General features: G+C 33.6%; 3 protein-coding genes across 5 annotated transcripts in view; 2 read left to right on the top strand and 1 right to left on the bottom strand.

Moving 5' to 3' along the window:
- The window catches only part of LOC137922638 (fatty acyl-CoA reductase wat-like), a 53,471-nt gene extending 52,784 nt beyond the window's left edge, over window positions 1–687 (top strand). For both annotated transcript variants that reach the window (XM_068765631.1, XM_068765630.1), the window contains exon 14: window positions 157–687. In XM_068765631.1, the coding sequence (XP_068621732.1) occupies window positions 157–244 (88 nt within the window). In that variant the 3' untranslated portion in view covers window positions 245–687. The remainder of the gene's footprint in view (window positions 1–156) is intronic.
- Window positions 688–1,030: 343 nt separating this feature from the next.
- Window positions 1,031–8,491, bottom strand: LOC137922814 (arginine-hydroxylase NDUFAF5, mitochondrial). Its single transcript, XM_068765891.1, has 6 exons — window positions 8,097–8,491; window positions 7,283–7,434; window positions 6,257–6,364; window positions 5,692–5,837; window positions 1,756–1,939; window positions 1,031–1,228 (listed from the first exon to the last, which is right to left on the bottom strand). The coding sequence occupies exons 1-6, from the start codon at window positions 8,413–8,415 to the stop codon at window positions 1,031–1,033; spliced, it is 1,107 nt and encodes a 368-aa protein (XP_068621992.1). The 5' UTR covers window positions 8,416–8,491.
- A 610-nt stretch (window positions 8,492–9,101) lies between these two features.
- Window positions 9,102–11,285, top strand: LOC137922867 (small integral membrane protein 12-A). Of its 2 annotated transcripts, XM_068765959.1 has the most exons (3): window positions 9,102–9,242; window positions 9,421–9,550; window positions 10,452–11,285. In XM_068765959.1, exons 2-3 carry the CDS (start codon window positions 9,421–9,423, stop codon window positions 10,583–10,585), a joined length of 264 nt encoding a protein of 87 aa, XP_068622060.1. In that variant the 5' UTR covers window positions 9,102–9,242; the 3' UTR covers window positions 10,586–11,285. The 2 variants fall into 2 exon arrangements, with proteins under 2 accessions (XP_068622060.1, XP_068622059.1); XM_068765958.1 differs by lacking the exon at window positions 9,102–9,242 and having other exon boundaries at window positions 9,397–9,550.
- The last annotated feature ends 719 nt before the right edge of the window (window positions 11,286–12,004 follow it).

The following is a 12,004-nucleotide window of genomic DNA, read 5'->3' as shown; positions in this document are numbered from 1 at the left end:
CGAAGACGTGAGAAGATCAGGCGAAAATTCAGCAAAAGATCTTTAAAACAAATCAATCCAGCTAGCCGCCAGCTAAATAGAAAATTGCCATCACTCATCAAACAGTCACCCGCGTTTTAAAATATGTACTAAAGTTCCACGTGTTTCTTTCCACAGGTTATACTATCTTCACCAGATAGTTCGTATGATTTTCTTCCTGTTCGCTCTGTACGCGGCGTGGTCCGCCCTGGCGCTCGTCTGGTGATATCACTGAATCCTCATTCGTCAGTGTTCACACGCAGACGTGACGCGCTACCAGTTGGCGGGAATTTGTAAATAAATGCGATTACCACAGATAATTAAGTTTTACTTTTTAAATTGGGCACAGGCGTATGCGAACTCTGCCATTGTAAAATGACAATTGACATCGGACGGGAAAGTGTACCTACGTTAGTCTATAGTAGAGTTTTGTATATTTTATTGGATAAATAATTATATATGTACTACATTTAACTGTCGGTATAGGTATGTTACACTTAGAAATATTGTAGAGACATTATTTACGTTTATATCTTAAATTTGTGTACAGTAACACCGAAGTTACCAAAACTTGTAAATATTTGGCTTGTAAAGTTATTATGTTTTATGAAAAATTATTTGTACAGTAGAAGAAATTTCACTCGTGAATATAATGTATACATGAATATATAATATAAAGAATTACACCATTACATTTGATTTTTTTTTATTTCCCCAAATGAGACGTTTTGTTTTGTTAATTAGTTGAAAAGAATAGAGATCTTGTCCCCACTCAAACTCACGTCAAATATTTTAACATTATAAGCTACCGCCGACTCGGATCGCTGATCTGATGAGAAGAGCCGGCCGGAAACCCAACAGTTAGGTAGATGATTGTAAGACTTCAGGACGTGGTTGAATTACTAGAGAGTTGTTCAGAGCCCTAACATATTAAGCTATCTTCAATGACAGGCAATAGGGAAGAGAAGGTGTCAGAAGAATAAATAAGAAAACAAGTTTTAAATTAATTAATTCATTTCACATCGTCGTCACGTAATTTAACTCTCTCCGTGTCTTTGATGATCTCGTCGATCTTATGCAAGTCCTTGAGCGACACCTCCCCGCTGCCGCGCTGCAGGGGCTTCGGCTGCGACGGGTCGGGCTTCCAGCCCAGGAAGTTTATGATCTGGAAGGTGGCCGGCACGCCGCGGGAGCCGCGCTCGGGGAAATCCTGTCAACCACAACTTGATTGGTAACTTCGACTCATCGCATATTTATTTTAGGGAAACACGCAGTGATACAAATAAGGTTAGAAGTAAAAATAGCTATAGATCTAATATGCGTCGTCGCCTGCAAGAATTCGCAGGACTTTGCTCAACAGCTATGCGTCTTCTTAAAGGCCGGCTGATATTTTTGATTAATAACGTAACTGATGGTAAATAATGTGTAAAGATTACTCGGGAAAAATATTTCACTTGAAGAAATCTACAAATAAAAATATTTAAAAACTGCGTATGTTGAGTGAAAGTCGCGAGCAAATAGCAATTTTTTTTACAAAATCATCTTACAAATCATATTTAAAATCGTTCCGAATGCCATCTATAGCTCGACAACTAAACTAAATTTCCAAAGAAACTTCCATCGTGAAATGTTATTGCAGTAAAACAGTGCCATCTGTTTCTTCAGCCGTTTCTGGAGATTGTGGTGTCTTGACACTCGTCACGTGGTGAATGTGTGTAGTTAGTTGTAATTACGTACCTTGCCGTACATCTCGTCGTAGACGGCGGCGGCGGCGAACTGCAGGTCGCGGCGCAGGTGCAGCGGGCGCGCGTGCGCGGCGTTACCTTCGCCCATGGCGCGCACGTCGCGCATCACGTGCCACGCGCTCGGGAACCAGATGCACATCGCCTCCACGTCCACCGTCTGCAGCGTGAACCCCGCCCTGCCGCAACAACACTCCTTCCATTCGATTGACACGACACTAGGACCCTTACCAGTTAAAGATATATCTTATCCATAGCACTACCATTATATAATTTATTGCTATTATTTTCTACTTTAGATCATCAGTGATTACTTATGTAGACAATAGATAAGCAGGTCTTCTCACAAAACAAACTCTCACCAACTCTCACAGTTAACAACACTAGTATGCGTGACATCTGTCAAAATGACATTGACAGATCAAACTATACTCATTACCCGTTATGTATTTTTATGTTAATCCACAACTTTTTCCCACTTTGAACAACATATTGATAGCTTATATATATCATAAATGAGCTGCATGTCGCAAACCGTGTGTATAACGAGAGTGAACTGTTAATATAAGACTGACAAATAGAATATTCTTCCATCCCGGATTTAGCTCATGTAAAGTGATCACATTAGAATAACATGGAAAGCAAGCTCAATTTACAAGACTCTACAACAGTGATTCTCAACCCATGTGCCGCGGCACTTTTGTGTGCCGCGAAAAATTTAAAATATATATAACACATATACAAAAAAAAATATTCAACGTAAATATTTATATATTGAACCAGCTAATTATATTTAATTTACAAAACGCTTTTCTTAATCCCTAATTATGATAAAGTCATGTTTATGTATTAAAAATTGTCTCAAGTCTACCACACTTGTCTTTTTCCAAATGAGCATGTTGTTTGTGTGATATTTTAAATTTACATGATTTTCCATTGTAATACTAATCTACCCTTTGTAAAATTAGAAAAGTATTTGATTCGTATCCTTATTAATTTGTTGGCATGTAGTTTCGATAAAAAAATAGGAGGTATATTGACTTTGCAATGCACGTATTCTTTGATTTACAATATCTAAGACTTTTCAGATTTTATTCCATTCGATGAATATTTCTGTAATTAAAAAAGTTTGCTGGTTTGCTGCTAAATTGTTTCACGAATACAATGGCAGCAATTATTTAAATAAAATTCGATTTTATGCATTAAAAATTGTATTTGTGTGAAAGTTATATAACTTCATAAGGGTTATATTTTTCATTTTCATAAATTACAAATGGTTACAGAATTTGTATATTTATAAATTTAAATTTATATATTCTTCGATTTTTTTGACAGTATTTTTTTTTGTTTTTTTCAGACCCCTTAAAAATGGACAAATGGATAAAGAAAAAAAAGAATAATGATGATGATGATGCAAGTAACAATAATGATGACATATACGACCAAAGTAATGAGTGTTCCTCTGTTTTAAGTGAAAATAGTTCTATTTTAAAAAAGTATATAATTCCTAGAAAATATAACGACAATTTTTTAAGATTTGGATTCACCTCATCGTTAGAAAATAACATAGTAGTCCCAGAATGTATTATATGCAATTTAAAATTATCAAATAGTGCTATGGTTCCTAGCAAACTTCTTCGTCACTTGGTTACCAATCATCCCTCTTTATCAACCAAAGATAAGAACTATTTTAAAACGTATCTTTCAACAAAAGTAAAACAAGGAAAAAATTTTAAAAAACAATTTTGTGTGTCCGAAAAAGCTCAGTTTGCTTCTTATGAAATCGCGGAATTGATCGCAGTAAAATTGAAGCCCCATAATTTAGCAGAAGAAATTATATTACCTGCTTGCCGTAAAATAGTCAAAACGATGATTGGTGAATCAGCCGATGTTGAAATTTCCAAAATACCCCTTTCTAATGACACTATACATCGCAGGATAAAAGATCTATCAGAAAATATCGAGCAGAATACTACAAAAAATCTTCAAAATTCCTTTTTTGCAATACAAATAGATGAAACCACCGACATCACAGGAAATTCTCAGTTAATTGCATTTGTTAGATTTATCTATGAAGATGATATTATAAATCAATTTTTATGTTGTCGGGAGCTGTCAAATTTTACAACCGGGAAAAATATTTTTGAAGTAATTAATTCATATCTAGAAAAAACAAATGTCTCTTGGAATTTTTGTATTGGAATTTGCACAGATGGTGCACCCTCAATGACCGGGCATATTAAAGGATTTGTATCTTATGTAAAAGAATTGAATCAAAATATAATAGTTACACATTGTTTTTTGCATAGAGAAGCTCTTATAACAAAGTTCCTGTCACCAGATTTAAAGATAGTTTTGGAGCAATGTGTTAAAATGGTAAATTACATAAAATCAAGACCATTGAAAAACAGATTATTCAAGGAACTATGTAAAGCAATGGAGTCCAAGTATGAATCTTTGCTACTCCATACTGAAGTAAGATGGCTATCCAGAGGAAAAGTCTTATCTCGGGTTTTAAAATTAAAAAAGGAAATGAAAGCTTTTTTTGAACAAAATAATAATATTGAATTTGTTGAAATATTAGAAGATTTAACATGGACAACGAAACTTGCTTATTTGTCAGATATTTTTGTCATTTTTAACAGTATTAATTCAAGTATGCAAGGTTCAAATGAAAATATTTTAAATTCAACTGATAAGTTGGTGGGGTTAAAAAGACAAATTTCTTTATGGAAAAAGAAAGCCCAAGAAGGTAATTTAGAAAAGTTCGAATCAGTTCCTAAAGACGGGTATAAAATTATTAAACAAATTGTTCTTGATCATTTGACAACATTAGAGGAGAGAATTGTTTATTATTTCCCGGAATTGGATATTAATAAGTTTGATTGGGTTCGTAACCCATTTCTAATTACGGACACTGCTGTATTTGAGTTAACTTTAAATGAAGAAGAAGAGCTTATTTTGCTTTCAACTAATCGAGATTTAATTTTAAAACATTCTGAAGAATCACTTAATACATTTTGGATAAAAATCAGATGCATCTATCCACTTTTATCTAGAAAAGCTTTAAATATTCTATTACAATTTTCCACATCTTATTTGTGCGAATTCGGATTTTCAGCATTAGCCAATATTAAAACTAAAAAAAGATCAAGGTTGTTAAATGTAGAAGACGATATGAGAGTAGCATTGTCATTTTTACGACCAAATATAAATGAAATTATCGAAAAACATCAAGCTCAAATTTCTCATTAAAGTAGTTTAGTTAATTAGCTTTTAATTTTATATCGTTAAGAAAACTGGCCATTTTGTTGTATTTTTAGATTATTTACATATAATACAATTTTTATGGTTCTTTTTATTCAGTTTGTCATGCCAACAAAAAAACTTCTGTTGGTTTTTTTTCTTTATGTGCCGCCAGATTTCAGAATAGTTAAAAATGTGCCGCAGGTGAAAAAAGGTTGAGAACCACTGCTCTACAATCAAATTGTACTCATTGGACATCATCCTTTATATTTATAATTTATTTTTGTGTACACTTTCTCAAATATCATTGATCTAGTAGTTAGAGCAATTCATTTTCAAGCTGTATTATCGTTTAAAAATAATTTACACTGTTGTAGTATTTTTTTATAACTTTCTTATCGAATAATGTTTTAAACCGGGCACAAAAACGCATGGTGTCAGAAGGAACCCTGAAAAGAAAGTCACAAAAATACAGTTCGGTGGATTTTGGATAACATTAAACACGTTTGGGCAATGGGAATAAAGTAACAAAAAATAATCCACTGAAAGGATGACAATGGATGTAAAATAAACAAATGCTTTTAATCTACAAGCACCCCTGCAAGGATCAAAACTATAACACTTGTAGATGTTAAAATGGCGTCAACTTATCTCTCACGTTAACAACTACAATATTCTCACTCACGCGTTGAGCAGGCCCCCAATATCTCGGATACGTGTGAAGGGGGATATGTGGGGGGAAATGCCGCCACTCCTCTCCGTTTCCGCCAGCTGCAGCGCCTGCCGGAGCTCCATCAGGGTGTCGCCGCCGAACACGCAGGCGATGAATACCTTGCCCAAGTACAAACACACTTTCACTCATAGCCAAAATAAAAAAAATGGGAATAGTTGAAGTCAGTTTTTTCTGATCATATCAATAAGATAATTCTTCTATGCAATTTTTTAACTCTTCAAAGACACTCACTATTTTTCATATTCATTTGAGATTATTGTCTCAACACAGAAGTGTTGGGATGAGGGCTGGAAAAATTGTCAAGGAATTTTTAATATTCTTGGCATAATTGGATTGAATGTGTGACTACTATATACAATGTTTTAAGGTACTTAAATATTATACCCAACTCAAACGCGTCTGTCTCAAGATCTGACTTATTTCCACCTATAACGTTTGTACTGGCTAGCTTTCATAATTTCGATGTGGACATTCAAAAATTCATGGACCTTATAATCAAATATTGTCATTTACTCACCCCATCAGGTTTCAGACAACGCATGACTCTGTCAAAGCACCCCGGCAAGTCATTGACCCAATGCAGTGCTAGCGATGACACTAGCAAATCAACACTGTTGTCTGGGAACTGAAATATTATTAACATTAGCTCTTTGCTTGAATAACTAAGAGAGAACTTACATGCAATTCATTCTACAACATCACTATTTGTGGTTTAGTTTCACATGTATTGATGAGGTGTAGTTGCTAACATAGGCAGAGACCCATGATACAAGGTGTCCAGGTTAATACTAAAAATTTCTTGTCAAAAATGTCAATTACAAAATCAACACAACCAGTGAGAGTGCGGTACAGCAATCTATCTTCCTCATGTAGCACACCTGCCTGTGGATGAGACTACACCCATTGTTTCCAGTTAGCATTCTCAACAGTACCACATCCATATGTGCATGGATCTCAGTTTGGTTGCAAGAAATGAACTATGACCGATTCCTTTTAATCACAATCAATTTGGGTTACTTAGGAGCAAATCATATTTATTGATTGGGGGATTTGATTAATTTTGCTAAAATTAATCATGGCTTATACTATGGAAGCAATAAAGGTAACTTGTGTTCTTGGATAATAACCAATATAATTATAAAATAACCAGGACCTATTGAAAATTACAAATATATATGTCACACCCCACTATGGGGTAATTTTGATAGTGTTCCAAAGTTTTTTATTATATAACTGTATTAGTAATGATTAAAATTACACTATAGAATTATAAAATAACAAATGGAATATTAGTAGTGAGTAGCAGAGACATTGCTTACAAAGTAGTAGCGGAGACATTGTTCACAAAAGCAGGCATTATCCAACTCAGTATCATGTTTTTAATTAGTCACTATGAGGTGAACACTGCTATAGAGTTTAATTAGGTAACAAAAATGACAAATAGTTAATTATTTTCAGATGAGATCTGCTGGACAATGATATTGTCAAATTAGTGTAAGCACTTGTATAAAAAAACAAACTACATCACGACATACCTACTTACTTCAAAACTCTCTTCGTCCATTACAACTTTCTCATATTTGACACCATCACCAATAATCGCTTTATCCAAGTGTGTCTGAGAGGTGTCACACAGGGTGACCATTTCTACACTATCGGGGAGAAAATGGCGGGAGACATACCCTCGGCCGGCGCCTACAAAAAAGAAATTGATTTTAAATCAAGTGAGAGGTCTTTAAAAATATCCAGTTTATAAAATTTGCATCTTTTAAGAAATATGTTTATGTTAGGTGTTAAGCACAGTCCCCTGTATGTCTGGAAGAGGTGATTGCTGCTCGTGTACTGCTATAAGTATAGTACCATACATGGCCACCCAACTCAACTCCATGGGGTGCCTTCCTGAAATCAATGATGACATTCAGGGACCACATTCTTCAAGGAGTTGGGTTGGCTAGATAAAAATCAACCCAAATGCAAAAGTTGCTTCATTATGAACACCAGCTTTTTATGACAATGAGGTTACTGGCTTTGAATATGTAAAGTTGGACTAGAATAAAGCTATTTTTGATCCAAAGATCATAAAAAAAATTCACCAGAATTTTTTCCATTAGTCTGCATTTACATATGCCTTTCTTGTCCTTTTTCTATTATATTTCTACTAAATAGTATACCCAAAATTTAAATAAAATTCTGATACTCAACAAAATATGAACTGAGACTTAAACCTGGTAGGTTTGCAAATGAGTAAAAATAAAAAATATATCTTAACTAATTGGGTGAAATAAATATTGTACATTTTCTGATTTCCTTACTATTCTAACTAGCTAATATTTGTATAAACTTCAGTAAAGCCTTACCTAACTCGACAGCATTTTTAAAAGTTCTTTTGATATCGAACACCCGATCAGCTGTTCTCCAGCCGACCTCCTCCCTGATGTGCTCGGACAAGTGGTACTCCTCGCTGAGAGCCGCGCGCTCCCGCTGCAGCGCCTTCGCGCTCCGATCGAACACATTCATGCTGCGGTACACCGAGCTGGCGGTCTTCGTTTTGGCACTATTCGTGCTCTGTAGCCGAGGTTCTTGTCCATTACGTAAATATTTTGAAGACTTCTTAAAAATGCATCTATTTATTAACAACGCATTAACAGGACATCTCGTGGTCATCGATTGAAACATTTCATTAGAGTAATCTCATTTAACACTAAAATATTAGATTTATGAATATTATATTCATTCAACTTCTGTTGACAATTTTTTTTCAACTACAGGTTATGTTTATAGAATATCTATTCAAATTTTAATCTTATCTATTCTAACTATAAGATACAGGTAACACGATCTTAAAGCCATTAAATTCCGAACACTGCTAAAAAATACAAACCTCTAAAAATATATTCAAATCGATAAAGCAAAATTATTTATCACTTTGCTCTCATGTTATAATTTATTAAATGTTATAATTTCATTGTTGTTATAATTTATATCAGTGCTATAGTTTTCAACTCACAATGTTCGAAAATGCATACATGATTTTTAACTTATTTTGTACTAAAAACATGTGACAAAAACTATTTAATATAAATATGACGGGTTAAGCGACGCGTATAAACACATGTTTCAATATTCAATATTAATATCATAGATGATATTTATGCAGAGAAACTGTTTTTTCCTCATCGATTACCATAAAATATACGATTATCATGACTACGAATACTTATGAAGCTACTGTGATAGTTTCCACTTATGAACAAAAAATGCAATTATAAAATAAATGACACTGCGTTAAAAATATATATTTTGCGTACGCTAAAAGTCTTTATTGTTAGCAACAACCTCCGACTAATAAAAAAAAATATTGTCTTACCAGTGACATTTTTAAAAATTGATAAAAATACGATTAAAAACTATTTTTTAGCTTTTTAATTTCACAGTACTCCGATGTTATCCACGAAAATTATTAATTAATATCAATTGCAAGGCTACAGAAACAAAGTATTACAGTTAGTATTAACACTAACTACGTTTAAAAAAACTTACCGGGTCTACTACTCTTAAATAGTTTCTCTAGATAACAACCTATTATTTTTTATATTCTTATAAAGAATTTCAGTGAATGCAATAACTTAACAGTGATGTCTTAATAATGTTCTCAATATGTCAATTTTAACCTTTTTCCAGATGTGGCCTATTCTTATGCAATTTTTGAGGACAAATGCTCCATACATCACTTTACCAATTGCGGCTGTAGTCGGCATCATTGGCTACAACCTGGAGGGCCTGTTGTCAGATAGATATACACCATATAACAGTGAGTATATTACTACAATACTATTTGTAGCAGCAGTGATTGGCTATATCCTCTAGAAAAAAAAGAAGAACAAAAAGTTTGTGCCATTATTAAACAAATACTGCTACACTGTAGTGTATATTGCCACATAAACTTGAGTAAAACAATACTTCTATAATGTATTTATTATATCTTTATTGTTTATTTAACACCTTATCTACCACACATGTAAGTATATTTCTTTAAGAAAAACACATAGAGGCCTCTCCCATGTAAAAAATCATTCATTGTAGTACTTTTCATTCATTCTCATATTCATTGTAGATGCATTTATATGGGTACTCTGAAAAGTTATAAAATGCAAGTAACAATTTATGCACAAAAACTAAAGTAAAACTTCTATAACAGTATAAAGTAGATAAAATGCATCTACTTTGTGCAATTGACCAATGTAGTCTGACCTTTTTTCTATGACACTTAATACTTCATTATTATCTTTTTGCTGATGATGACCACTGCAAGGCATAAGCTTCCTTCAGAGAATGTCTTGTGCTACACGCATCCAGCAACTTCCAATGACCCTAATAATGTTGTTGGTCCATCTAAAGGGGTGTATTCCCACTCTGCATTTATAGACTTGTGAACCTTTCGGTCCTAAAGACCTTTGGTTGCATGAGCAATGTGCACTGCCCACTGCTACTTCAGACCAGCAATTCCTTGGTTTTCTGCAGATCTCCTTATACCTAATTAAATCTTGCAACAAAACTCCGAGTGTAGCCCTCCCTATTGCCTCCCTTGTTATCCCTTGTTATCACTAACTAATAAGTAACACATTTTCTGACATCAGATCTGTCCAGTGACTACAATACAGATAATATTAACTCAGTATTTGTACATGAACAACAATATGTGGCAATTTCAGAACCTGTTCAGGATCAGCGTTTGGAAAGGTTAGCAGAGGAGGAGAATCTGAAAGATCCAACAAATGTGAAAAAGCTGAAGTACCAGGAGAATGTACTTGGAAAGAATATACCACCATCTCTGGAGAAACACTAACTTTAAAAGGGATGAATTCTAGATAGGAAAATTTAGTCATCAAGTTTGGGCTATTGAAAGCCTTGTTAATGGTTCTTGCATAGTTTTTCCAGTGACTCAGATAATATGAAAATACTTCCTGTTATTCAGACTATATTTCTCTATTTATTTGCAAATCCTAAATCAAATTTGGTACAGTAAATTTTGGGCAGATCAGAGGAGCATGTATGAACCAAAAATGTTTGCTTGTTATTTAGAACAAGAGTTTCTATAAAATTGTGTTTTACATTTATTTATTTGAAATTTATATATCCACTTGTCCATTACAATAATTGTCTTAGTTTAATGTTATGATTGAGAGGAATAATTATTTAAATAAATATCGTAATTTATTATTAATACTGAGAAATCATATCACATAACCAGATTTTTTATCTGTTCAACTCGATACTCTGAATCCTTACTATCAACTTGCATAACTTGCACTGCATTGCCCTTGCACAAATAAAGAGAGTTAACAAATACTGAGCTGTTATGTGAATATGCTATAGGTATCAATCAATATTTTGTTTAACTCTTTGCAGTAGTATTTACAATAAATTCAATAAAAATGTAATTATATTTTCATGCAGTCAATTGTTATTTTCTCTAGTCGCTGGAGGTCAGTCTGTATATAAACCGCTGTATCCCCTGACTTGTAAATAAATGTTTTATTATTTTTTTTGGTTATAGTCATTTTAACATTGTGTGTATGAATTGATTCTCAAGTTGAGTGGTGCAAGTAGCTACAATAAAACTATTTCTTTGTAAAAAGCGATTGCTTACATGTCTAAAAGCTATTAAATCTATTTTTAAGTACCTGACATGAAATGATTACAAACTCAATTAGAATGCGACTGGCCAATTACTTCAGGCAGTCTGCAATTAGAGCAATTAAATAATAATTATGATATATAACTATCTGAATTTTTAAAACATCATTATTTATTATTTCTGAAACCATAGATTTTTTTGAATGATGTACATTAATAGTTATAAAGCTATTACACCTATAACCGAACACCTCATATAAGATAAAGAGTTTGTATGGGATAAGGGTATGTATGTCTATCTACCCACCCATCGCTTGGTGAGTCCTTCCATGGTACTTTATTCTAGAATACCTAACCCTCGTTCTCTCGGTCGGCGGTTTCTTACTGCGTCGAGACACTTTCACAGGAGACCAGTGCTGTCATTAAACTTTTAAGGTAGTGCAATATTGGCACAGGAAAATATTGACCCAGTACTTCGAGTGTTTTTAATTTTCACATTGCCGTCAATGAAACCTAGATCATCAGAACCTAGATCAGCATCACGAATTCAAGGCTAATGTTGTTATGAAATTAGCCCGATAAATGACACCTCCCAGTCTTCAAAGACTAAATAATTTACAATTTTGTA

The sequence above is a fragment of the Battus philenor genome, unplaced genomic scaffold (genome assembly GCF_028537555.1).
Source record: "Battus philenor isolate CCGP_79_NKW_IND1 unplaced genomic scaffold, ilBatPhil1.0.hap1 SCAF_20, whole genome shotgun sequence".
Lineage (NCBI taxonomy): Eukaryota > Metazoa > Arthropoda > Insecta > Lepidoptera > Papilionidae > Battus > Battus philenor.
Note: the sequence above shows the minus strand (reverse complement) of the source record. Positions and strands in the feature narration are given on the sequence as shown.

Excerpts from the sequence above, each read along its gene's own strand:
- LOC137922814 (XM_068765891.1), bottom strand. The coding sequence starts at position 8,415 with ATGTTTCAATCGATGACCACGAGATGTCCTGTTAATGCGTTGTTAATA. Across the intron at positions 7,435-8,096 it reads TAAAAATGCTGTCGAGTTAG|GCGCCGGCCGAGGGTATGTC; the intron begins GTAAGGCTTTAC and ends TCTTTTTTGTAG. Across the intron at positions 6,365-7,282 it reads TGGACGAAGAGAGTTTTGAA|TTCCCAGACAACAGTGTTGA; the intron begins GTAAGTAGGTAT and ends ATAATATTTCAG.
- LOC137922867 (XM_068765958.1), top strand. The coding sequence starts at position 9,397 with ATGTCAATTTTAACCTTTTTCCAGATGTGGCCTATTCTTATGCAATTT. Across the intron at positions 9,551-10,451 it reads TAGATATACACCATATAACA|AACCTGTTCAGGATCAGCGT; the intron begins GTGAGTATATTA and ends TGGCAATTTCAG.